This window comes from Trichophyton benhamiae, assembly GCF_000151125.1.
Source record: "Trichophyton benhamiae CBS 112371 chromosome Unknown contig01206.0, whole genome shotgun sequence".
Lineage (NCBI taxonomy): Eukaryota > Fungi > Ascomycota > Eurotiomycetes > Onygenales > Arthrodermataceae > Trichophyton > Trichophyton benhamiae.
This window is the reverse complement of record NW_003315084.1, coordinates 196,836-220,390: the sequence shown is the minus strand read 5'-3', so window position 1 is coordinate 220,390 and position 23,555 is coordinate 196,836. Positions and strand designations below refer to the sequence as shown.

The 23,555-nt window shown below is 47.1% G+C and overlaps 10 protein-coding genes across 10 annotated transcripts; 6 read left to right on the top strand and 4 right to left on the bottom strand.

Annotated features, from left to right (window-relative positions):
* Positions 1–316: 316 nt before the first annotated feature.
* On the top strand, positions 317–2,704 carry ARB_02779 (actin cytoskeleton organization protein App1, putative; the record flags this gene model as incomplete). Its single annotated transcript, XM_003011001.1, has 1 exon — positions 317–2,704. One exon carries the CDS (start codon positions 317–319, stop codon positions 2,702–2,704), a length of 2,388 nt encoding a protein of 795 aa, XP_003011047.1.
* Positions 2,705–3,634: 930 nt separating this feature from the next.
* ARB_02778 (uncharacterized protein) lies at positions 3,635–5,004 on the top strand (the record flags this gene model as incomplete). The annotated part of the gene is made up of 3 exons (XM_003011000.1): positions 3,635–3,743; positions 3,779–3,988; positions 4,049–5,004. The coding sequence occupies 3 exons, from the start codon at positions 3,635–3,637 to the stop codon at positions 5,002–5,004; spliced, it is 1,275 nt and encodes a 424-aa protein (XP_003011046.1).
* Positions 5,005–5,940: 936 nt separating this feature from the next.
* Positions 5,941–6,842, top strand: ARB_02777 (uncharacterized protein; the record flags this gene model as incomplete). The annotated part of the gene is made up of 2 exons (XM_003010999.1): positions 5,941–6,127; positions 6,223–6,842. 2 exons carry the CDS (start codon positions 5,941–5,943, stop codon positions 6,840–6,842), a joined length of 807 nt encoding a protein of 268 aa, XP_003011045.1.
* Positions 6,843–8,153: 1,311 nt separating this feature from the next.
* On the top strand, positions 8,154–8,963 carry ARB_02776 (short chain dehydrogenase, putative; the record flags this gene model as incomplete). Its single annotated transcript, XM_003010998.1, has 1 exon — positions 8,154–8,963. The coding sequence occupies one exon, from the start codon at positions 8,154–8,156 to the stop codon at positions 8,961–8,963; it is 810 nt and encodes a 269-aa protein (XP_003011044.1).
* A 276-nt stretch (positions 8,964–9,239) lies between these two features.
* ARB_02775 (uncharacterized protein) lies at positions 9,240–10,290 on the bottom strand (the record flags this gene model as incomplete). The annotated part of the gene is made up of 2 exons (XM_003010997.1): positions 9,240–10,202; positions 10,249–10,290. 2 exons carry the CDS (start codon positions 10,288–10,290, stop codon positions 9,240–9,242), a joined length of 1,005 nt encoding a protein of 334 aa, XP_003011043.1.
* Positions 10,291–10,984: 694 nt separating this feature from the next.
* On the bottom strand, positions 10,985–11,951 carry ARB_02774 (uncharacterized protein; the record flags this gene model as incomplete). The annotated part of the gene is made up of 3 exons (XM_003010996.1): positions 10,985–11,086; positions 11,177–11,812; positions 11,862–11,951. The coding sequence occupies 3 exons, from the start codon at positions 11,949–11,951 to the stop codon at positions 10,985–10,987; spliced, it is 828 nt and encodes a 275-aa protein (XP_003011042.1).
* Positions 11,952–12,287: 336 nt separating this feature from the next.
* On the top strand, positions 12,288–13,918 carry ARB_02773 (uncharacterized protein; the record flags this gene model as incomplete). Its single annotated transcript, XM_003010995.1, has 4 exons — positions 12,288–12,547; positions 12,614–13,334; positions 13,407–13,677; positions 13,734–13,918. The coding sequence occupies 4 exons, from the start codon at positions 12,288–12,290 to the stop codon at positions 13,916–13,918; spliced, it is 1,437 nt and encodes a 478-aa protein (XP_003011041.1).
* A 3,736-nt stretch (positions 13,919–17,654) lies between these two features.
* ARB_02772 (uncharacterized protein) lies at positions 17,655–18,627 on the top strand (the record flags this gene model as incomplete). The annotated part of the gene is made up of 2 exons (XM_003010994.1): positions 17,655–17,840; positions 17,950–18,627. 2 exons carry the CDS (start codon positions 17,655–17,657, stop codon positions 18,625–18,627), a joined length of 864 nt encoding a protein of 287 aa, XP_003011040.1.
* An 820-nt stretch (positions 18,628–19,447) lies between these two features.
* Positions 19,448–20,236, bottom strand: ARB_02771 (uncharacterized protein; the record flags this gene model as incomplete). The annotated part of the gene is made up of 2 exons (XM_003010993.1): positions 19,448–20,112; positions 20,227–20,236. The coding sequence occupies 2 exons, from the start codon at positions 20,234–20,236 to the stop codon at positions 19,448–19,450; spliced, it is 675 nt and encodes a 224-aa protein (XP_003011039.1).
* A 101-nt stretch (positions 20,237–20,337) lies between these two features.
* Positions 20,338–21,776, bottom strand: ARB_02770 (uncharacterized protein; the record flags this gene model as incomplete). The annotated part of the gene is made up of 4 exons (XM_003010992.1): positions 20,338–20,493; positions 20,546–21,396; positions 21,494–21,618; positions 21,688–21,776. 4 exons carry the CDS (start codon positions 21,774–21,776, stop codon positions 20,338–20,340), a joined length of 1,221 nt encoding a protein of 406 aa, XP_003011038.1.
* Positions 21,777–23,555: the final 1,779 nt, after the last annotated feature.

The following is a 23,555-nucleotide window of genomic DNA, read 5'->3' as shown; positions in this document are numbered from 1 at the left end:
CTCGCGCTGGGCCGTGGCCAGTTCTGTCTTCCGCCGTCTGTTCCCTCGCATCCACCACCGCATCAGCGCCCGCTATTCCTACCTGCACATAGAAACGCTGCCTCGACTCAAACACCGCCTCCAAGCTCGTATATACAGGGCTATCGTCGAGAGACAGGCTCGGGTGCTCAAGAGACAAACTGCCGGGCGGACAGGATTCCTGGGTCTCTTCTTCCCGCGGCAACACCCTCTACCAGCCCGACGCTTCAGCCCCTCTATAGCTGCTAGAAGACCGGTAAAACATGGGCCTGACGGTACAGTCGGCATCAAGACCGGAATGTTAGGCTCTACCGGTGTCCGGGCGGAAGATGGCGGCAGTGGCAGCAGCGGTGGCCTGGGGGAGGAGCGGCTGGACGGCGGCGGCCGTGAGAGAGGCGCCAGGCGGAAGAAGATGATGGGATACCTCAAGGCAGCCAATGAGTTACGGCAGGCATACTCGGCCCAGTGGACGAGAGGATACCAGGATCAAGATGCCAGCAGTCCGGGTATGCCTGGTGGCTACCCGGAGGGCGAAGCTACCATTCACGGAGACGAGGAGATGATACTATTCCCCAGCTACGGGAGACGCCATGTCCATGGAGGCAAACATCACCGCCAGACATCACTCTCCACTGATGCTGCTGATGAATTTGAGGCAGCTCTGCCAGCCGCGCAGAATGAGTGTCAGAAACCACAGAGTGACACTGCCATTGTCGACGTTGATGCCCGGGGATGGATATACTCCCCCCAGCGAGGACCCCTGAACAGAAAAACCCGTATACTACTTGCTCTGGCCAGGCGTCTGAGTGGTATCCAGGTCTCGAGCGCCACATCCTCCGACGTTGATGACTCCTCTGCCCCCGGCAGCCCAAAGTCACCCGGTCAGGATGACGCTTCTATAAACCAACGGGTGGACTCAATCATGAACAAGGCTCAGGAAGGCGTCGAGGAGGCCCAGCAGGCCTCGCAGCAGATGTCTCCTGAACAAATGGCAGCTGCTAATGCACAGCTGATGGAGCGATTGACACCTTTTCTCACCATTCCGGCAGTCAACATTCCAGTCACAGTCTTCTTCTTTAACAAGACCCAGAGCCAGTCTAGGACTATATCGACTAATGCTAGTGGCCAGTTCATTCTTCGGGCATCGCTTGATTTTGTTCCTACTCATGTCCGTGTACTCGCTGCGGAACACCTGTCAGCCACCGAGGAAGTTAGCTTGTCTGATCCTGGTGGTGTCAGCCTTATCAGCGACATCGATGACACCATTAAGCATTCCGCCATTGCAGATGGGGCCAAGGAGATGTTCCGTAACACATTTGTCCGTAATCTGAACGATCTTACCATCGCTGGTGTTGGTGACTGGTACACAAAGCTCGCCGAATTGGGAGTCGGTGTTCACTATGTCTCCAATTCGCCATGGCAACTATACCCGCTTTTGAAGAAATACTTTAGCCTGGCTGGGCTTCCTCCGGGCTCGTTCCATCTAAAGCAGTATTCTGGCATGCTCCAGGGAATATTCGAACCTACCGCCGAAAGAAAACGCCCTAGCCTTGAGAGGATCATACAAGACTTTCCCAACCGCATGTTCATCCTCGTTGGTGATAGCGGTGAGGTTGATCTCGAGATATATACCGAACTCGCTATGGCGAACAAGGGCAGAATCCTTGGAATCTTTATCCGTGATGTAACCACGCCTGCGGCGCAGGGGTTCTTTGACCGGTCAAACCCTCGCCTAGAGAGGCGAAGGAGGAATAACTCCAGCATCGACTTTAGCAGCCTGTTGAAGACACCAGAGAACAAGCCTACTCTACCACCCAGGAGAAAGACTGACCGAGAAGAAACAGTAGTCCCAATGGGAAACCTCATCGACTTGGATGACTGTGATGATGATGTACCGAAACTAGATATTTCAAGTCAGAAGCCAGTATCCACCTCCGTGGCACCTCCAAAACCAGCAAAACCAGCGGGCCTTCGCTCTGCAACGATAGAATCCAAAGGTATTAGTAACAATAACAATACTACTCTCAAGTCTGGCCAAGGGCCATCGTCCACTGCCAATAGAAAACCAGTGCCAGGAAGCCCTGGCAGGTCAGCCACGCTGTCCCGAAACCCATCCACCGATAGTTACGTTAGCAGCTTCAGGAACCAGGCTGCCAACCTCTATAACCAACTACCTTCGGCCCGAGAGTACGCTGAGAGAATATCCAGTGCCATCCCCCTATCTTCCAATCGAACCACTCCCACTTCATCTCCAAAGGCAAAGCCCGCACCTCCTCCAGTACCTCCTCCTCGCCGGAGTGCTACCATAACCAACACTGGTGCCTCCATGAGTAGTAGCAAAACTACGCCGGGCGCAACAGGAACATCCTCACCCTCCCTTAGGAAAGTCCAGGAAGGGACGGACTCTCTTGACCTTCCTGCTGGTGACCTGAATAGGACAAACTCCATGCCCCCTACATCTTTCAGAAGGGCAAACTCATACCAGTCTTCCGAGGCAATGACAAGTGGCCTGAACAAACGGGAAGAGATGTGGCTGAGGCGGTGGGAGCGAGCGAAGGAGATGCTTGATCGAGACGGAGTCCCTTTATATAGCTGGCGGGACGGCGGAGACGTGGAGGAGATATGCTTAGAGTTGGTTAAGAAAGCCCAAAAGAAGATTGGAAACAACAATGATTGTTCAAAGTGAGGCACCAGAGATAATTGGTTTAGATGTAGACTACAAGAGAATGTCCAATTGCTCCCAGACATTCTATGTAAACTTCAGCTTCCAGATCTCTAGCTCTCGATGTATATACTATAGCCGAGGATAATATGTTGAACTAGTTACCACACCCACTCTTCTGCATGCGACCAGTCGCCGATTATTTTACCATGGACAAATTTAACGCACAGCCTCTCCTTTGCTTCTTTGCTACCAATCACGGGCTCAGCTTAGCAGTTTGACACAATATCAGTTAATTATCAAAGAAATTAACTATTCATCCAATAATATGGAACAGGTTAAATTTTTCATTCCTCCCACTCTGGGCCATATATTACCTCCAACGAAGCTTCCTGCTTATACACAATCAATCGGTAACGTCTAGCCCTGACTCGTTTGCTAATACTATGCAAAGGACAGGGATGGAAACACCAAATATCATATGTGGTCCCAAAGAAGCCATCAGAATGCGCCAGGTGGGGACGACAGTGTGGCCGTTAAAGAAATTTGGACCCGGTTGGTATCCGCCGGGCTGACGAGACTCACGTACCAATAACTACCCCGACCGATTTGAAAATTTGTCTCACTGTTCTCACCGTATCAATGTTCATATTTATGACAATGTTTGGAGTCAACGTCGACATATCTTGTACGTTTGTGCATTGGTATTAGTAGGACTAGGACTCCATGCACCAATCAGAGCGGAGAAAACAGTAACTACTTTCCAGGATAATGCTTCTATATGCCCGTCGGTAGCCCTTGTGTCCATTGCCATATCTTAGGTCGTTTTTACAATCTCATTCGAAGTTACTGGGATGATGACTAAGAAGTTAAAATCAGCCTAAATATGGGATAATATTAGTCATCAATACTTAGTCATACGTCTTAGTCATCACGCGGGGTGTTTCTTACGTCATGGAGAGGCTGAAGATGGAGCTGAAGAAGGACGAAGCAAGAGACAAGAAGGAGACAAGAAGGAGAGAAGAAGATGGAGAAGACGAGCAGAGAGGAGAGCAGGGACGCAGTTTGCAGATAAGCGTACTAACAAGGAGAATACAGAGACAGCCATGCCAGACCAGAAAGGAAGCCCAGAAGGCCCAGGCAGGAGACTGATGCCTGGCAACATCATCTCGACGGCGTTGCGGATCCTGCCTCGAGCAGAGGGGCTTCAGTTGAAGAGCGCGCAGGAGACGGTGGCCCTCGTTGGCCATGCATGCATGGTGGAAAGCGGTTTCAGGCTGATCGGGTTGGGAGAAGAGCACCGGACAGGTACGCAACAAGCCATTATCTCCAAGCTGACAAGAGCCTAGCTCATGATTTTGTGTACAGATAGCGGTGATGTCCTGCCTAGAGACTGGAATCTGGGCAGCCCCCCGTCTGCCTTCAAATACTCACACTCGCATCATCCGCCCTCAGAGTACCTGCTCCAGGTCAACCGCCTGGGGAGCATGACGGTCATCTACGCCGTCGCCCTGTTCAACAGCCGGACAACTTCGTTCGACATCTCCACCGATGATTTTATTTCAGATTCGAAGCTTCCGATAGACGCAACAGCCACGTCTGAAGAGACTATTCGGAGCCTCTTTGTATCGCAGTCTCGCCTTGAGGAGTTTTGCCGTCTGTTTAATGAAAATATTGTGCAGAAATTGATGCCAGACCCATCCATAGCTCAGACTGGCGAAGGGGAGAGCAAAGAGCCCCTGGTCAGTCTACGGGAGCAGGCTGCCGAGCAGTACCCTTCTCGGGGACCCCTACGTGATGACCGTAGCCCTGGACCTACCCGTCCTTACCCATTTGACGACCCGCTGGCCATTCCATCTCGTGAACCCATACCCGCTCCTTCCGGCGACTTCCCGCCGCCACGGTTCGAAGACGAATATGAAATCAACCGCGGGCCCAGGGGATCGTTCCCTCTCCATAGCGGATACGGGCGAGATGAGAGGCAGCCTGTAAATATCGGCGAGAGAGATCTCTACCCACAGGGCCTTGCTCCTCACGATCCGCTGCAGAGGCACCTAGGCCCAACCCGGGGCGGTCGAGGAGGCTTTGGCAGCGGCGGAGGCATGCACCCGACCTTCGACGACCCAATGTTCGGTGGAGGCGGACGAGGTGAGGGAAGCTATGACCTGCAGGTACCTCCTGGAGCACGGTATGACCCCGTCGGTCCAGGAGACGGTCGACCATATGGACGGGGTTCAGGCTCGAGATCAGGCTCCGGTTTCCCGGGGGGACCAGGGCCGGGCGGCTTTGGCGGCTTCGGCGGCGGCGGCGGCGGTATAATCTAGCCCATAGTCAAGTAGTAGCAAAAAATGTACCATATCACCCCGTTAATCGTCTTTTCAGCGTCTTGTACTCCGTGACTCTCCTGTAGCTCCTTGTAACTCCAAGAACTTGCCTGGAGCTTGTTGTTGACGTCTCTTCCTCTCTCTCTCTCTCTCTCTCTCTTTTTTGTCTTCCTGCGGAGGTCATGTGAGGTGGCTGGAGCAGTGTGGCGTCTCCAAAACACCAAAACGCCAAAACCATCGAAACGCTCGAAAAAAGACCATTATTATTTGCCAGGATCAACCAAAAGTCGACTGAAAGACCAAACAATAGCCTGCAGCTCCTGTCGTCGACTACCCAGGACAAAACAATTCACGACCCCTCCCTCGAGCTCCCTCGCTGTGTCGCATTCTCCCACTATCCGCGCCTCCTTCGCCCTTCCCGCGCCCACCTTGCTCGGTTGATTGCTCACTCTCTCTCATTTACCCCCCAGAATAAGCGACCCCCCTCCACCGCCCGCGAGCTGCTTCTAGGACCGCCCCCCGTCCCCCGTCTTTCTAGTGCCATCGACTCGAGTACTACTCATGGAAAGCAAGATGGAGATCGATTCAGGGCGGTCTCCTGAACCCCACGGCCTCTCGCTCATCACCGACCCGGAGTCAATACCGACCCTAGACGGCTGGATCGAGAGCCTCATGAGCTGCAAGCAGCTTGCAGAGATCGATGTCCAAAGATTATGCGATCGGGTGGGATTTCTCTCCTTTGAAATTTGATGCTTTATACAGCGCGGGAAATTCTCTTCTTCTCCTTTCTTTTTTGACGTCGTCACTGTCGTTGTCGTTAGATGCCCGTTTTATGCTATTCTTGCTTGTTTGATGTGCCTCCCTTAAGGCTAACCAACTTATCTACAAACAGGCCAGAGAGGTTCTGCAAGAAGAGTCAAATGTCCAGCCAGTGGTATGTTTCCCTTCCCCGCCTGGCCATTTGAAGTGTTCCAGAGCAGTCTAGGGGATATACTGATGTCCGCTGGTGTGTTGCAGAAATGTCCAGTAACAGTCTGTGGAGACATCCACGGCCAATTCCACGACCTGATGGAGCTGTTCAGGATTGGTGGCCCCAATCCAGATACAAACTACCTCTTCATGGGTAAGTCAATACTTGAAACCCAGAGCAGAAGACAATGCGTGTCTCCCCCGCCGAGTACTGTCAGTCTAACATGTTTTATGTAAAATGATGTGAAGGCGACTATGTCGACCGTGGTTACTATTCCGTTGAGACAGTCACTCTGCTTGTCGCTCTTAAGATCCGTTACCCCGGCCGCATCACCATCTTAAGAGGAAACCACGAATCACGCCAGATAACGCAGGTCTACGGCTTCTACGACGAGTGCCTGCGAAAATACGGCAATGCAAATGTTTGGAAATATTTCACTGACCTCTTCGATTTCCTCCCTCTCACTGCCCTCATCGACAACCAAATCTTCTGTCTTCACGGAGGTCTCAGCCCTTCAATCGATACATTGGACAACATCAGATCTCTCGATCGTATGCAAGAGGTGCCGCATGAAGGTCCCATGTGTGATCTGCTCTGGAGTGACCCAGACGACAGGTGCGGCTGGGGAATCTCTCCTCGTGGGGCTGGATATACTTTTGGTCAGGATATCTCAGAGGCATTCAACCATAACAATGGCTTGACCCTCGTCGCGAGAGCACATCAATTGGTGATGGAAGGTTATAATTGGTCTCAAGACCGGAATGTAGTAACTATATTTTCTGGTATGTCTATGCTGTCGTCTTCCCTCCGGTCTTTGGTGAATAATGCTAACCCCGTCAATGTGATCAGCTCCAAATTACTGTTATAGGTGCGGAAACCAAGCAGCAATTATGGAGATAGATGAGAATCTCAAATACACTTTGTACGTCACTCACTCCTTACTTCACCCCTTTTCTTTTACTAACTTGGACATCTTAGCCTTCAATTCGATCCTTGTCCCCGTGCAGGAGAACCAATGGTGTCTCGTCGCACGCCGGACTACTTCCTGTAGATACGAGAAAAATGACCTGCAATACATTCAAAGCCTGTTGCATTCCAGTTCGTCTCACAGTGTCCCACCTCCTGAACTTTCCACAATCTTCAAATGAATTACTTCCACTTCCCGTTGTTGTCACCACATGACTGGATTGTACACGGCACTCTTAATATTCTATTTCTTCTTCTTCTTCTTCTTTTTTTTCGTGCTTATTCAAAGACACCCTCTTCCATTATTTGTTTCATCCATTGCCTCCGTTTGCTTGTGTATGCTGAGGAAGCGAAAGATTCTCGCGCTAGGTTGTAACGGATCCTGTTGAACAAAGAAAGGATAGGACTAACTCGGGCAACTTGACGAAAGAGATGGCCGGCTGGAACGCCTTAAAAAGGAGAGATAAAAGAAATTAGAATACCCGAACCTCCCACGAAAAAGAACTAGAAATGCAAATGAAGATGATAAGTTTTTCGCCTCAATAGAACAACATAACTCGATATCGTATGGATAAGTGGTAGCTTTCTTTCGTGGAATTCCCCATAGGTTCGTCTCGGCAGGGTAACTACATCGCAGCCCTTCCGCAGTTAGCTGTCTGATCGTCTTCGACCAAACCAGGACAGGGACAGTAACTGTCCGGCCGGTTTTCCGCTCCTGACTTTCTCTCATCTAATCTTCATCCTCATCTTCATCGTCATTTTCTCGCATCAACTTACTACCGCTTTGGGGCTGCTGACAAATCGCACTTGGTGAATCAACTTAACTATGCAAACAGTCCAAAATATGCAAACACAAACACTGCAAACACGCCGTCTCGAAAGTGATGCAAACATGACAAATGAAGGAAATACCAAACACCGTCAGCACCCACCCAGCTACCAAATGCAAACTCACCAAGACCACATATTTGTAAGTATACGAAGCGTACGCAAGGATAGAAGCTGAAAGAGCAACACAGATTAAAAATCAATGTAGAAGATATATACAGATTGGGATTATCTAATGCAGCTGGAGAGGTATATAAAAACGGTGGTCAGCACCCGTTAATTGGGACACTACTCGAGAGCAATTAACAGAACTCAACCCAGCATATTATCAAACATCAATCATTCAAATCCTCCATTTTATCAACTTCCATAAAAGCACATCACAATGGCTACCTACTATGGAAAAAATGCGGTCATCATCGGCGGGAGTCATGGTATTGGACTAGAAGTTGCTAAAACCCTCGTTTCCCAAGGTGCCAGGGTGGTCGTCTCCGGACGGCGCGCAGAACCGGTTGAGGCTGCGGCAAGGGAGCTCAATGGACTAGTTGCCGGGGCTTCTCTTGTTGTTCAGTCAGACATTACCTGTATGAAGAGTCATGAGGAATTCGAGGATTCCGTCAAACAGCATTTGCTGGCCGATGGTGACTCCTCCATCGACTTCCTCTTTATCAACGCTGCCTATGCCAATCTCATCCCGTTCAAGTCTGTTACTGAAGAAGACTTCGACAAACACTTCAATACCAACACACGAGGGCCCTTCTTTATCGCTCAGCGGCTGATACCGTACATTCGACAGGGTGGGTCTATTGTGTTCACCACAAGCGTATCCATCGGCACCGGGTATCCGGGTATGGCTGCATATTCCGCATCAAAGGCAGCGGTGTACTCAATTGTGCAGACGCTTGCTGCTGAATTGGCCAGCGGGGAGAACGGCAAAGAGGGTATCAGGGTCAACGCAGTAAGCCCCGGCTTCGTTGACACGCCGACCATGGGAATTATAGGTGCAACGAAGGAGGATAAGGAGGCATTTGCGAAGATTGGCGCCCAGACATCGCCAATGGGTCGAATCGCAAAGCCCATAGAAATTGCCAAGGCCGCTTTGTTTTTGGGCTTCGAAGCCACATATACAACTGGTATCGAGTTTGTGGCCGATGGAGGCTCCAGATATTTGAGTACCCAGCTAGAAAGTCACTGACGTGACTGTATGGTCCTCAAAGTTGGTCGTGATGGCAAGAATTTTCAATTTTGATATATATTTCGGGGGGCGGGGTCGCATGAACAGAGATAAATCAATAATGGAATGTATATCAAATAGAGAAATTGCTTAGTAGACTATCATCAACCAGTCCTGTGTTACAAATAACTCAACAGCCCATAGCTAAGAACGGGAAAACATGCATTAAAAGGGAAAATCGCTCTGTGTGCCGATAGGAAAGGTAATAGGAATATAACGAGGTTTTCGTACATAGCTTCATGACATGACAACTTGACTTTGGCCCTCTTCGTCGTTGTCCGATGTCTTGGGTTCTATCCGGTTATCAGAGTAGTTGCGCACTTTAGAACTCCCGTTGGGAACGAAAAATCTGCGATCGACCCGGCCAAAGAGGAATATGTAGACGACCATGGCTTCGAGGACAAAGTTGAAAATATAAAAGCACGCCTTATGATGGTACCACGCAGGATTGGTAGCGGCTCGGATAGGGGAGGCACTGACTCCGATACGGAACCCTGCACCAAGCGTCAAAAGGAGAGCTGCAGCGGTTACGATGATCACTTTTGCTGACCACGATCCAGAGCCAAATTGATCACGTGGTTGCCTTTGAGGAGCCAGATGAATAAATGCAAGTATAAGTATCGGGAGGAATGCAACAAAAGTCAGCAGACTGCCACCGAAAAGCTGTAAGTCACGATCTATCCGTCTAGTATTAGGAACCAGGGTGAAGAAACTTTGCACAGTCGCTGTGATGACGGTAACCAATGTTAACCCAATAAGGATGTAGAGTATTTTAAAGGCGTATGATACTGGACGAGACCATCCCACGACGGGATGGCTAGCACGAAGCATACGTTGCGCGAATATCAAATTGATCACAAACAGTATCAAGACCCCAGCGGCAACGAAGACTTGTGCGGCAATTGCGACATCGATGTTCATTGGCTTCGCGGCCCACACAATTCGAAGGGTATTGGCCACGATACGAGCTATGCAGAATCCCCCAGTTGCTGCAGACGGGATGAACTTGTAATTGCGCTTCAGGTTCTTTCGAAATAGGGTAAAATGCGAAACAGCTCCAACGAGGAATATGGCAATGAAAACGGCAGAGATAGCAACGTCTACTGATAGTGTAGGGCGGCCACCAAGCCCAGCACCTGGTGGAGGATAAGGAGGCCCGTGTGCCTCTATACCAGGCTGTTTCAATAATGTTAATACCATCTGAGACCAGGGATATTCAATAGCAATGAGAGTTCACCATTCTTACCTTCCCAGGAGGGCCATGGGCCATGTCTGGAGAGCTGGACATCGTAATAGTGCGTTGGATAAGACAGTTCAACGATAAATACTCCGTACCCTTCCAGATTTCGGTTTTGAAGGTGTAACGAAAAAAGTCGACGGAACCGGGTCAATCACAAAAGGCCAGCTTGAGGGGATATCAGTCATTTAAGAAGTATCCCATCTTTCAGCGTCATGAAACGATGGGCCAGCCATAGTCATCACGTCGGAGGCCGGGCTCTTGCAGGCCCCAAGGGTCATGGTAATTGGTAACAAGGGGAATATTTATACATATTTCTTTTTCCGGTCAAGCAAGATGACGGAGTGCGTCTTCGCTGTCGCGTTAATGTAATCGCCGAAGTTGCTAGCTATATTTCCTAGACCCAACAGTATTTTCAATACAAAGCTCATCTGACATGGCGAGTTGTCGGCAAGTCGGTCGATTTTATGGCCGACTTGCCGACTGTGAATTGTAGTGGGGACTTGGCCAATAACATTAGCACATTTGGTTCCTTGACACGAGGACGACCACAAACATGTTCCCATCCCGCCGGAGGAAGTGTCGCCACAGTTAGTGCGATAGTTGGTGGACGTTCAAATCAGCATTATTGCTAAAGCTGGTAGCACAATATGAGGCTGTGCCAAAATTTCGACTCGAGCTTTCCTCTGATGCGAGCTCTGTCATGGCAAGTTAATCTGAGATCCTGATGATACCCACATGGGGATCATTTCTCAAACCCCATGCTATAGCCACCAGTTTTCTCATCCTTGACGAACTTGAAATTATCCGTGGACAGACCAAATGGCTTTAGAATCCCATTTCCGAGCTATAATCGACAGGCATTCCATCAGAGAAGGCCTTTGACAAAAGGAAAAGCTGCATACGCGGAAACTCTCAGAGGATAGGGGGTGCTTACATCTTTTAGTTTACCCATCATCTCGGCCATTTCTTTATCCTTTGCTGCGTTTATTTTAGCAGGCAATTCCCTTAGAGCAGTCTTGACCGCTCTAGTGTCTTGCGGAGGGAGAATCCCAAGCTCCAGCAGGCTCTTGTAGTCCTCTTCAGCACCCTGGAGATTCGCCCATCCGCCCAACTGCATTCTTGCCTTCCCTCTCCGCATAAGAGACTTGCCTCTTATACGTAGTACATCCTCCCTATGCGTATCCTTTTCTTTCAACGTTCGAAGGACCTCATCCTCCTGCCCTTGACTCGTATTGTCTGGTAGTTCGACAACCCTAGAGGTGGCATCCGCCGTCTTATTTGAACCCGTATCCGCATCCTTACTAGATTGAGAGGTTGTAGCGAGAGCTATAGGAGCCAAACGATCCAGAAATGTTATGCTAGATGTGGCTGCATCTACAGCCGATTCCCATTCTTCCAACTGTATATGGCATGCAGCAATATTGCTTTTTAAAACAGCCACCTCGTAATCGAGGTAGTTAGGACAGACGGCAAGAGCTCTATCGTATGTAGTAATAGCCTCTGAATAATTAGAAGCAGAAAACAGTGTGTTCGCATCGGCTTTGTAGCTATGTGACTGGCTTAATAGGTCCTATCACAATTAGCGACGGTCGACTTCTGTAGGGTTTGTGGGCACCTACGGCTTCCTCGTCTGGGGGAAAACGAGCATCATGAAAGACTTCTTCGTCCCCATCGCTTTCACTGTGCTTGTCACTTGGTGCGTCTGTCATGGCGTGCTCTGCAACACACTGACTGCGATATTCTCTGTTTCAAATTACAGGACTTGACTTACTCAAAAGTTGAACTAAGGTTAAATTATTAGTCAGACGCACTAGGCGCACCGTCCAATCATGTTGTCAATCCTGCCTGCCACATATTATTTCCATATGTTATCGATAGCACCTTCAGGAACAAGATTAGTCATATACTTAGTTAACGAGTCTAGCCTTGGCGGCGCTTATAACTACAAACCTTCCTTTCATTCAAAATATGCTTCACGCAGCTCTCCGTGCAGCTTGGCCATCGCCTGGCTAATTAGCTACCCTCTCCACAGCTTGAACCGCGCAATGTCTTTCCTTCGACAGATGGCATCCCAATCCCGCCGCACCATGTTCACTATCAAAAAGTCTCCATGGAAGATACCGTCTAGCCAAGGGCCTTCACTTCCCCAGCATGAACTTGTCGATGAAGAGATTTGCCCTGGATATAACCCAGCCTCCTTCTATCCAGCACAGCCAGGGGAAGTGCTTATCAAGAAATTTCAATTACTTAACAAAATTGGATGGGGATCACAATCAACCGTGTGGCTCGCCCGAAATATCTCCAGGTAACTACTTATCCTTCTGTACTCCTGCTATTGATGTTGTGCACATAACCATTGACAACAACTAAGGAATAAATGGCAGTCGGAGCAGATCGTCGCGGTCAAAATAACGAATAATAACAACGTTGAAGAGGCACATCATGAAAAGGAAATCGAATACCATATTGCACATCTAAATCCAAAGCACCGAGGACACCTAATCCTACGAACATGCCTTGATGCTTTTGAATTAATTGGTCCCAAAGGAAAACACATGTGCCTTGTCTATGAACCGATGAGGGAACCTCTGTGGATTTTTCAGAAACGCTTTATCAGTCGCCAGATCCCTTTACCTATTGCAAAGACGTATATATTTTTCCTTCTTGTTGGTCTCGATTATCTTCACTCGGAGTGCAAGATTGTCCACACAGGTGACACATTGTCCCCTCTTTACCTTCGATTTACTTCAACTAATACATCGCTAGACCTAAAACTTGACAATATTCTCATGAGCTTTGAGAGCGACGAAATCCTTACTAGCTTCGTAAAAAAGAAACAGCAGATGGAATGTAAGTTAGATGAAAAGAGTGGCCAAACTATCTACCGATGCAATAACGACTTCGGCCCTCTTAACGGTAAACAGTTTACGAACTTAATCCCCAAAATAACGGATTTTGGTCTCTCTACAAGACTAGACGGATCGAACCAGCTATCTTCTTATCCTATTCAACCTGATTATTACCGCGCTCCCGAAGTAATCCTTGGCTGTGGTTGGAATGAGAAGGCAGATATCTGGAACTTTGGTGTATTAGTAAGTCCATACCACTTATCCCTGAGAATCCGGTTCTTACTTGCTCTTTATTATTTGACAACCACTTCATAGCACTTGTCACTAATATCTCTGTCTGATAAGCTGTGGAATATCCTGGGAGGCAAAGAGTTGTTCCAGCAGGTACATGACCAAAACGGCCTGTACGATGCAAAATCACATCTTGCTGAAATGATCGCTCTACTTGGAGCTCCCCCCATTGCATTAATTGCAAGATCGAAAGCCGGCTCTGGGAATAATTGGCCTCAACATGTCACTAGCAAAACTGGTAAACTCTGCAATAATCCTCAAGAATTTTTCGATGGTCCTTTCTTTTGCTCTGAAGGTAACCTAATATCAAACCTAACATACAAAAACTTGATATGCTAACTGTGTTTTCAGGAGAATTCTACCATAATGAGCTTATACCGTCTCGAAAATTAGAGAGCACGATACCGTTTCTCGAGGAGAGAGAGAGAGACGCGTTCTTGTCGTTTGCTAGCCAAATGCTCAGCTGGGACCCGGATCAAAGGAAGACAGCCCGCGAACTGATTGACCATCCATTCCTTAAATTGGGTGATAAATAAAACACTACAATTTCTTTAGTGTCTAGACATGTAACTACGGTCATCATATCAACTGCACATGGATAAGCAGATCCGTCCTGTGTGAGAATGAGAGTAGTGCTATAAAAGAAAACATCAGGTATCCTTCGTCTCTCTTAATTGACCGCGACTCATGTGCTTCCTTCACTGCTCTCCATACATATATCACTGCAAACAGAAAGTGATGAACGCCCTGTCGAAATCATTTAGCCGTAGAGCTAGGGCCATCTCCTTCGGGGGCTTCGGAAATGCGTGGAATATTCACATCATCGATTTTAGAACTCGAGAATGCGACCCTTCCGTTTGGGTATACGTGGGCAGATGTGACGCGTTTGTTTCCGTTCATTAATGTAATAGAAACATGGTAAGGGTCCTTGGTCTTTGGGGTATCATGAGGGTCGCCCCTAGACAATATTAGCTGACTTCTCAAGCCAGAGTAAGGCAAAGTTCATACTGCACGGTTGCTGAATCCACTTCTTTGAGCAACTTGGGAACGTAATCCACGGCATTCTCGGCATAATATTTGGCCCATTCCACGTCCTTGGTTGTTCCGTTATGACTCCAAAGGAGAGTCTTCAAGTTTCGCGCGGTGGAGGAGAAGGCTCGAGACATAGTTATCACGGTTCCTTTCTTTCTGTTCCTGTTGAATGGAATAGCTAATTATGTGGATAGAAATTGCGTAGTGAACCTTGCTGTTCGCTGTGTAGGTGAAAGTAGTGGAATGGATTTCTTGTCTGACAGGAATTCTGCAGGGTATTTATGTCGTCAACTCGTCGTCAACCCCAACCATTGACCGAGCACATAGGCTATTACAGCCAACTCGCAACTATTTACGCGCCAGGGTGAAGCCATATGCGCTGCCCCTTATGCGCCGAGGACTTCTGTTGACCTATGAGACCGTCATTATGCAAGGGCGTTTCACTTTTTGAATCTCTTGTAGCCAATAAATTCGGGCGTTTATCAAAGCTCTGGCATGTCTGAAAACAACCAACTCTTTCGGTTGCGAATATTGATCTCCCGAAGCAGTTTTGGGATAGAGCGAGCCAATGGTAGTTTAAACCCAAAACAAACTTCAAGGTTCAGATTAGGCTTGACCGCACATCTCTCCATTCATTAACTTAATTCGGTTTAGTTGACTCAAAAGCGGAGCTGTTTGTCAGAAATAACCAATAATAGTACCGAATATGAACCATTAACCTTTACATTTAAGCGCCCAGCTGAAACCCAAAGAAGTACTATTTATAGTCTAAAAAGACGAGAAGGCATTAAAGATTTTTTTAATGATACCCTGGTGAACGAGTTACGCTATTATAAATTCTAAGAAGTAAATTTTGGACATTCAGAAACATTCTGGGTGGTAACTGTCAATCTCTGGGTTCCTTCCATGGAAGGTTTGCCCGCGTGCGCTCCAAGGAGGCAGTTCTGCGGTGTAGGCCAGATGGAAGAGCAATTTAGGGGCTCCATTGAGTAAAGAAGAATTGCTGGCTGCTATAGGTAACAGCTACCCCGCTTCTACATATACGTGTTCCAGCCATGAGCCGTTCTCCCGTGTATAGGTCAACGCTGGGTCAGGTGATTGAGAGATCACGTGACTCCAATGGAGCGGCCCCTCAAACACTGCCTTCTCAAATGGGCAAGTGACGCCTCGAGGCTGGCCGAGGAGCTGGCCATAACAGTAACCATTAGTTAATTCATTATTTAAAAAATGGCATGCGGGCTTACCTATATGTGAGCTACGTATGATACTAATAACTATCTCTCTGTTACCACCGGGAATTTTTTTTTTTTTTTTTTTTTTTTTTTTTTTTTTTTTGATAGAATTATATAGTTATAAAATAAACAAAATAAACAATGGACAATTAGGTATTATCTCCACATGGTCCAACACTTAAACTCATGAGCTGTGCTGGAGGTCAAGTCTAGTCCCCGTCGAATCTCAGTGTCAGTGATGACTTGAAGAACTCGTTGATATACATAACTAGCTGCCTTCCCATTGAAAATTGTATAATTTGTATTTATCACTGTACCTAGACATGCCTCAGTTTTCAGTACAAATTGTTCCGGTACTAAAATTTCAGTCTTTAATCGACACCTCTTTTTTCGAAGACGCAATAGTTGGAATCGATCATCTCGGGAACCAGACTCACAGCTAGTTATTAATAAAATTGGTGTGCAGGAGAAATTACCCCCCCTATATGAGAGACAACTGGCATTAACTGATTCTATCCTACAAGAAATATCACTGAGGAGATAGAGCCACTCAAGGCGACATGACAAACCAGCTTCAGGACCATTCTTCTTTCAGAAATAGGCACTTGGGGACATTTCTGTTCCTTCAAGCCTCCTTAATCAGTCATCGGTAACCAAAGTAAAACGTCATTGGGCCATCACCACTATAGCAATGATGTTACAACCGTGACAGAGGTAAACAAGATCATTAAACGAATAGCTACTAGAGTAGTGAATAGTTATCTTTACCCTATAATTACCCTAGTATCGAGGTCACAACAGTAATATCCGTTTGATCAAAACGTACAAGGTGAGTCAGTTACCATCCGTCCGAAAAGTTGGTTAGTTAGTTATCGGCAAATTGGAATTCGGGGCAGAGGAAGATAACTTATTTTCTCAAGGCTTGAATGGTGATGCAGTTTGTTCCAGACTGGAAGAGCCAAAAGAGTGATCCTACGCGAGTAACTAATTAGTCAGTAGCTTATGTTTGACAACTCACCGTTTTTTCATTATTATTCGATCATGGTAGTTATGTTTAAGCGACGGTCCTGCAGCCCTCTCGGGCCGGGCAAAGGTCGTTCCTCATAGGGTTAGGGTTTTAATATTGCTCAAGAGATCTCGAAGGATTCTAGATTGCTCCGCCATCGGTCTGGAGACAATGCATGGATAAGCTTGAAAGCTCCATGTTACTCTAAATCATCTTTAAGACCTACATGCTTGAAAGCGTGGGGCTTAGTATTTAACACATAGTTACAGCTAGTTGGTACATGACCAGGTCACTGGGGAAATTTCACGTCGCAAGTGCCTATTGGTTCTCTATTGTATTTTTATGTCAATGCTGTAACCGCTGAGACATAAACCCCAGCTGTCATACTCCGTAGAGTTACGCCTCTCACATGGTAGCCGTTCCACTGATGTAGTTAGTTAGATAAGCCAGGTGAAGTGATCGCTGCTAAACCCCACGACTGTCGGCCCGGCAAGATAGTTAATTGTGTCTTTAATTATGTTCCTGGTTGCAATCTCCCCCAAATCCTTCAGACCGATGACTGCAGGTGAGATGGCTGTGTGACCGCTGCATAATAATAGATCGACCCCGCGGCTGCTATAGCTAATGGTATACAAGACCTCCGCTCGATCCCTTATATTACGAACGAATAGATAGCGAAGAATCACATTGGCCGGAGAGGTGGTTATGGATAGCCGAGGCTAAGCGTGGAACTCGGCGGTCTAGTTAAAGTTAATTATTTAACTAACTAGTTAGTTCGTTAGTTAGTTAGCCTTCAGGGGAAGAAAACTGCAAAAGCAAAGGTTGATATCAAAAACTCCAAACATTTTTGAATCCTGCCAATTGGCAAGACCAGACCAGCAGACAACGTATAAAGGCCTGCTCTATCTGCCGCCATGTCTGCCCAGAATGAGTGAGAAAAGACAATCCTGTTTCCCCAACTGATTAGCTACTCCTCTGACCCTCTGCTGTGTGCTCCGAATCATGGCTGACTATAACTTGAACCGCAGACTCCCCCCCATTCGGGCATGTCTCTTTGACATGGATGGCCTTCTTATCGACTCCGAGGACATATATACATTCGTGATAAACCAGATTTTACATGAATATGGAAAACCCAATCTACCTTGGTCTATCAAGGCGCAGCTGCAGGGCCGTCCCCAGCCACAGGTACGCGTTCTATTCTCACACAGTTATTCTGGGGAGCATTCACTATATGGCATAAACACTACAGGAAAAGAGTTCATTCTAATTTACTTTTCTTCCCCACCGTATACAGTCTGGTCAAGTGTTTCAAAAATGGGCCCAGCTACCCATCTCGCAGGAAGAGTTACAGAAGAAAATCGCTGCACTTCAACGGCCTCAGTTCCCAAAGACACAGCCGCTGCCCGGTGTTATGCAGCTGATTAGCAACCTATCCCGCGCCGCATCGAACTCTCCCCCTGTACACATTGCACTGGCCACATCCTCTACTACAACAAATTTCAAACTCAAAACCTCCCACCTCTCGGGTCTATTTTCCCAGTTCCCCCCATCCAGGATCATCGTGGGAGATGACCCCAGAATAGCCCCCGGGCGAGGGAAACCACTGCCTGATATATATCTGCTGGCACTTAGCATTATCAACAAGGAAATCCAGGCAAAGGGTGAACACCCAATCACCCCAGCAGAATGTCTCGTTTTCGAGGACTCCGTTCCTGGTGTAGAAGCTGGCCGGAGAGCCGGTATGAGAGTTGTCTGGTGCCCTTACGAAGGGCTGCTTGAAGTATACAAAACTCAGGTGCCGGAAGTCCTTGCTGGCCTGACAGGAGCACATAAGGACCCCGAGGATAACGGAAATGATACCTCTGCTGTCTCCAATTCAGGCAAGCCAGGCAACCTGAATGATGGCTGGGGAGAATTAGTACGCAGTTTGGAAAATTTTCCGTACGAGAAATATGGAATCAAGGTCACTTGATATCCTATCCCCCTCGTTTATTTCAAATCCTTACGACGACATGACTTCAAGCCCTTGCTTGCTAACTCGGTTAATGAACCGGTAAATCCGTCCAAATAAGAGGAATACCCTTCTTCACCATTTATCATATCAATAGACCAGATCTAAAAACAATGCATCCATCATATTGCGTAGAGTCTTGCGACGTTTGTCTAGATGGATTAGATGCCAAATATCATACGTAGTACTAGATCAATAACTGGCTGGGTTTTGTTTCTTGGTTTTATTTGGAAATCTGGTTTCGGTTTCATTGTAACAAGGGCAATAGACTCCGGCTGAGGAGTTCTTGAAAACAAGATAGGAGTTGGAATTGATGCCAAAAGGAAAATAGAGAAGAATGTTTATCAAATTTTTCCAACTCGTCGAGAATGGACAACGCCACAAGCTATCTGGAGTCGTGCGTTGTGAATATACCTAGTCAAGTACAGAGGAGATGTCAAGAGAAGGTGTGTGAGGGGATATTCTCTGAAAATTCTAGTCGTTGAGATGACCCAGGGTGATTAAAAGAAGGAAATTTATAAGACTTGGAATGATAGTACTCCGTAGAAAAGAGATGTCCATTGATCCCGGCATACCCTCTGAGGCGTTTATTATTGTCATAGTCTGAAACCAAGGGCTTGGAAATGTTGTAAGAAATTTGACAATGGTCCAGAGAGTAAAGCTATGTGCGAGGATATCGAATTGAGGAATTTGAGTAAGGACCCGTATAAATGCTATGATGTGGGAGCATTGTACTGCTCTTGGCGATAACAAAACGACACTTGATGCTTACATTATTGTTTCAATGGCGCATCTTCTTCAAGGGGCTTTCTGGACGGTCGGAGGTGTCAGCAGATCTTTTCCGAGAGGGCTTGCGTGACTTCGGTTGACATGCATGAGTAACTTCGCCAGAAACTGACGGCGATGGAAACTGAAGCACTGCAGATGGCATGCTCGGAGTTCTTGGGGGATATGGTGAAGCTTGGTTGACATTAGGATATGTCTGATCCCAAGGCGACCTCGGGGGAGAAAGGATATTAGAGTATATCGGACTAGCCATGGTATTCATATTGGCCGGAGGTATGTTGCCGGCTACTCCACTTTCAGGAGTACACATTTGATCTTGGCGGAAGCTGACGGATGATCTAGCCTCAAAGTTCCCAACGGGGTATGTGTGGTAGGCTGGTTGTGTCCCGGATGAAAATTGCTGAGTAACCGGTGGCTGTAAACGCACCATAGGACTGGTGTGAGGGCTCGGTTGATGAAAGGCAGCAGAGAGCTGGCTCAGATGCTGCTGAACAGTTGGAGGCATTTGTTGGTTCACATATGCTGGGTTAGAGGAGCTGCTGCTGGCCAAGGCTTCTTGTTTCGGGGTAGAGAAAGGGCTCGCAAGGGGGCGTCGAGCTTCATCCTCAGCAGCTCCGTCATCCTCGGCAGCTCTCTTGGCTATGACCTTCTTGCCAGCATCTATAGTCTGCTTTTTCTTCGCATTTAGAGTCTTATTGGAGTCAACACGCTGTTTATATATCCGTCAGTTATATCCGCTCAGTCTTGAATAGAGTATATGTAAGAAATTCTCACACTTAAACATGAGTTCGGGTCATCCACGAATTGGAGTAGATAGTAAGGGTCTAGCAAATGACGGCAGACTGTCTTGCGGGTCTAACAGAGAAGGTTAGTTAGCCTGGGTCGTCAGAGAGCAAGGAAAAAGTATCGAACCCTCAAAATTCTAAGCATATCGCCAAAACGCTCTGCGAAGTTCTGCTTATTCTTTCTAGTTTTGTTTTTCAAAGCTTCTTCTTCTGGTGTAAGGAAAGGCCCAGCTTCTTGTCGCACAATACAGCAATCCTAATAGGAGTCAGTTCAATGTTATATTTTGACAAATATAAGATAAACGTACTAAAATGTTCCAACAGCATATTTCAATCTTTCTGTCACTAAATTTTTTAGTCGCAAAGGGCTTAATCATTCCCCAATTATCTGTAGCGCATTCAAAACTCCTCATAGCCTTTATAAGTTTGATAACGCACTCCTGCCGCTCATAGGTAGTTCGTGGAATGGTAGGATCAAATGGCATAGGCCGCCTATCTGGGCGATAGTCATTGGCTTCTTTTGAGGAGGAAAACTGCAGGGTGACTGTATCGCTAGGGTCTTTATAATTCTGCCTTTCGTCCTTGATCTCAACAGGACCATCATTGCGGCTTGGATCATTCTGGAGACTCCATGTCATAAGCGCTGGTCGGGCTATGGCAGGGTTTCCAGGAGCCTGGTCATAAGGGGGCGATGAGCTGTACACATTGGAAGTAGAATGGCCAGTGGCTGTTTGCAAATCTTGAGTTACCCCAGGATTCATGTTATTCTGATTTGGGTACGGTTGTGGGGGCTCAACTTGCGGGCCGGCAGTATAGGCTGCAAATGCTTCGTAAAAAGTCCGGTCATCTACATTCTCAGTGTCCAAATCTGCATTGTGATCATGCGGTGATTGCTTTAGCTCTCCAGTTCCATCTGTAGTAGCTGACTGAGGTGTCCGGAACTGCTTGCTCGATTGAACTGGACTAGTATTGTAGGCCACTTCAGAAAAAGATGAAGCCTGGGCGTTCTCAAAATTATGTGTCTGAGGGTTCTTTGGAGCTAGATCGGCGTCACACATCCGGTCTGGTGAGCCAGTCAGGTTGAATAAATCATCGAATTCAAAGAGGTTATTGTCTGTAGTTTGGTGCTCCTGTTGCTCCTGTCCCTGTTCAACAATTTCTATAAGAGCCAATCGTCAGGTGTTAATAATTCAAATTCCATAGTAGTAGTGTAGTCTACCATATATGAAGGATAACTTATTGCCAGGGGAACATACCTTGACCACCTTCAGCATCTACAGCATTAGTTTGATTCTCTGCTTTGAATTCTAGTTCTGTAGATTCCTCGCCATCGACGGCACCCCCTTGGTCATGCGAAGGGCCGGACTGGTCAATATCGTACCTACTCAGGTAAGGGATAAGCACAGACGGACGCTTATTTAGAGTAATAATATAGCTTGGAATAGCCTACGCATAGTTATGCAGCGCCATCAGACCTGCTACGTCATCACTTGCGAATTTTGACATGTCCTCTCCGCCGAAAACATAGGAGTGATTCATTTTTTGGCTGTCAAAAAAACACGCTCATCAGCATGTATCCTCGGACATGGAACGGAAGAAAGCTGCTGATGGTATTTAACTTGAATACGGGCTATAAGCTCACAGTATTCAGGGGAACAGGTCTAAGAGCTCACCTGAACTTTCTGAGGAGATGGAATAACTAGCTGGGCGAGGGCCTTGCTTCTCGACCGTAAGAGTTAGTGAGTTATTGGGATGTCAGTGAACCCGTTAGTCGACAAAATAGCTCGAGCCGGTTGTCGCAGACAGTGGGAACAGGTATCGAAGCGTGCAGACAGGCAGTTTGAGTGAGTAGTCCCGATGAGAAATAGAGAAGTCAGGCAGTGGATAGCATCAGAGCTGTGGAAGCAGTAACGTTGGTACGATGAAGAGTGGTGAAGAAGATAAATAATTTGGAGCTGGAAGAAGTTTGAAGATGAAGATATAGACGTGGTCGAGGGGGTTCCATTGTCTAGTTGACCATTCACTGTCTGAACGGGCTGCCACTCCCGGATTTCCGTCAGTCGTGAATGTAGACCTCACATCGCCGCCGTAGACTATGGGGAATCGTACATTAAACCCGCCTACCTACGCATGCGTAAGTTCCCGAGGGTGAGTTATCAGATCCTCAGTTCAATGAATCAATAATAGATCAATAGCCGGGTACCGGGAGATCCCTTCGAGTACCCAAATTTCAATAAACATCTCGGCCAGCTGACATCCATTGACAGGTATTGTGCAAAGGACCTAGGTCAGCGCTGCACTAGAGCAACAAAGAGGTTCAACTGCCCCCATATTTGAGCAGTTCTCACTTGCAGCGATTCGTGCGTCGACATTTGACTAGCTAATACCAAAAGCGATAGAATAATTGCGTGCTTTGAACAATAGGATGGCTGCCTGTGCTGCTTTTTGTTGAGCAAGTTCGTCTCTAAGCCGGTGTCAGTCCCAGATCAGGGCTTCATCCGCATAGCGCAAGGCAGATCATTAAGTTGTGTTAGCGAACACGGTACACTCTGAGACTTGGTAGAGGTTGTAGCAAGTATTAACCTCTAATAGTATCTCGATAAGAGGTTAGTTATATCTCGAAATACTGGCATCAGGTAGACAATCTAACAAGGGCTGAGGTCTTCAGAAGGGTATCATCCGGGGTTAATAGAGTGAATCATGCTGTCTGCTTCTGCTTCTGATATCTATCACTAGCGAGAGCTCAAACCGGCAACTCTTACTCTCTAGCTAGTGCCGTTTTTCCTGCGACAGGAATTTGATGCTTCTGTTGTGTACGATAAACGAGGCAGGTTAATTTAAACTCTTTAACTTTCTCGTCCACTTCCGGATTAGGCCACAGATCTCGCCGCTTTTCCTTCTCGCTAACTCACACCGGAATAGTACAATAGACAGTACTATAGAGTGTAAACTAGTATACCTGAATACCCGCTATGACTTCCTCTAGAGATTTATCATGAAGGGCGTGAAATAAATATTATTGAAAGCTGACGTTGGTTTAAAGTAACCGCGAGACGAACTCGTTAACTAGTTAAGTTAACCAATTGCCTCAGATTACTAAGTAACTTGTTAAGGGGCGTTGCCACAAAGTTAGTTACAACTAAGTTAACTAACAAGTTACCCCTTCGATACCCCTTAATTTTATCTAGCTTAGGAACTCTATTGCGGATCTGGGAGTTTGGTGAGTAACCGGAAGATATGGCGGGATTCCATGTCCATGCATATAACTATATAACTATAACTTACGGAGTATATATGCGCACTTTACTCTGTAGTTAT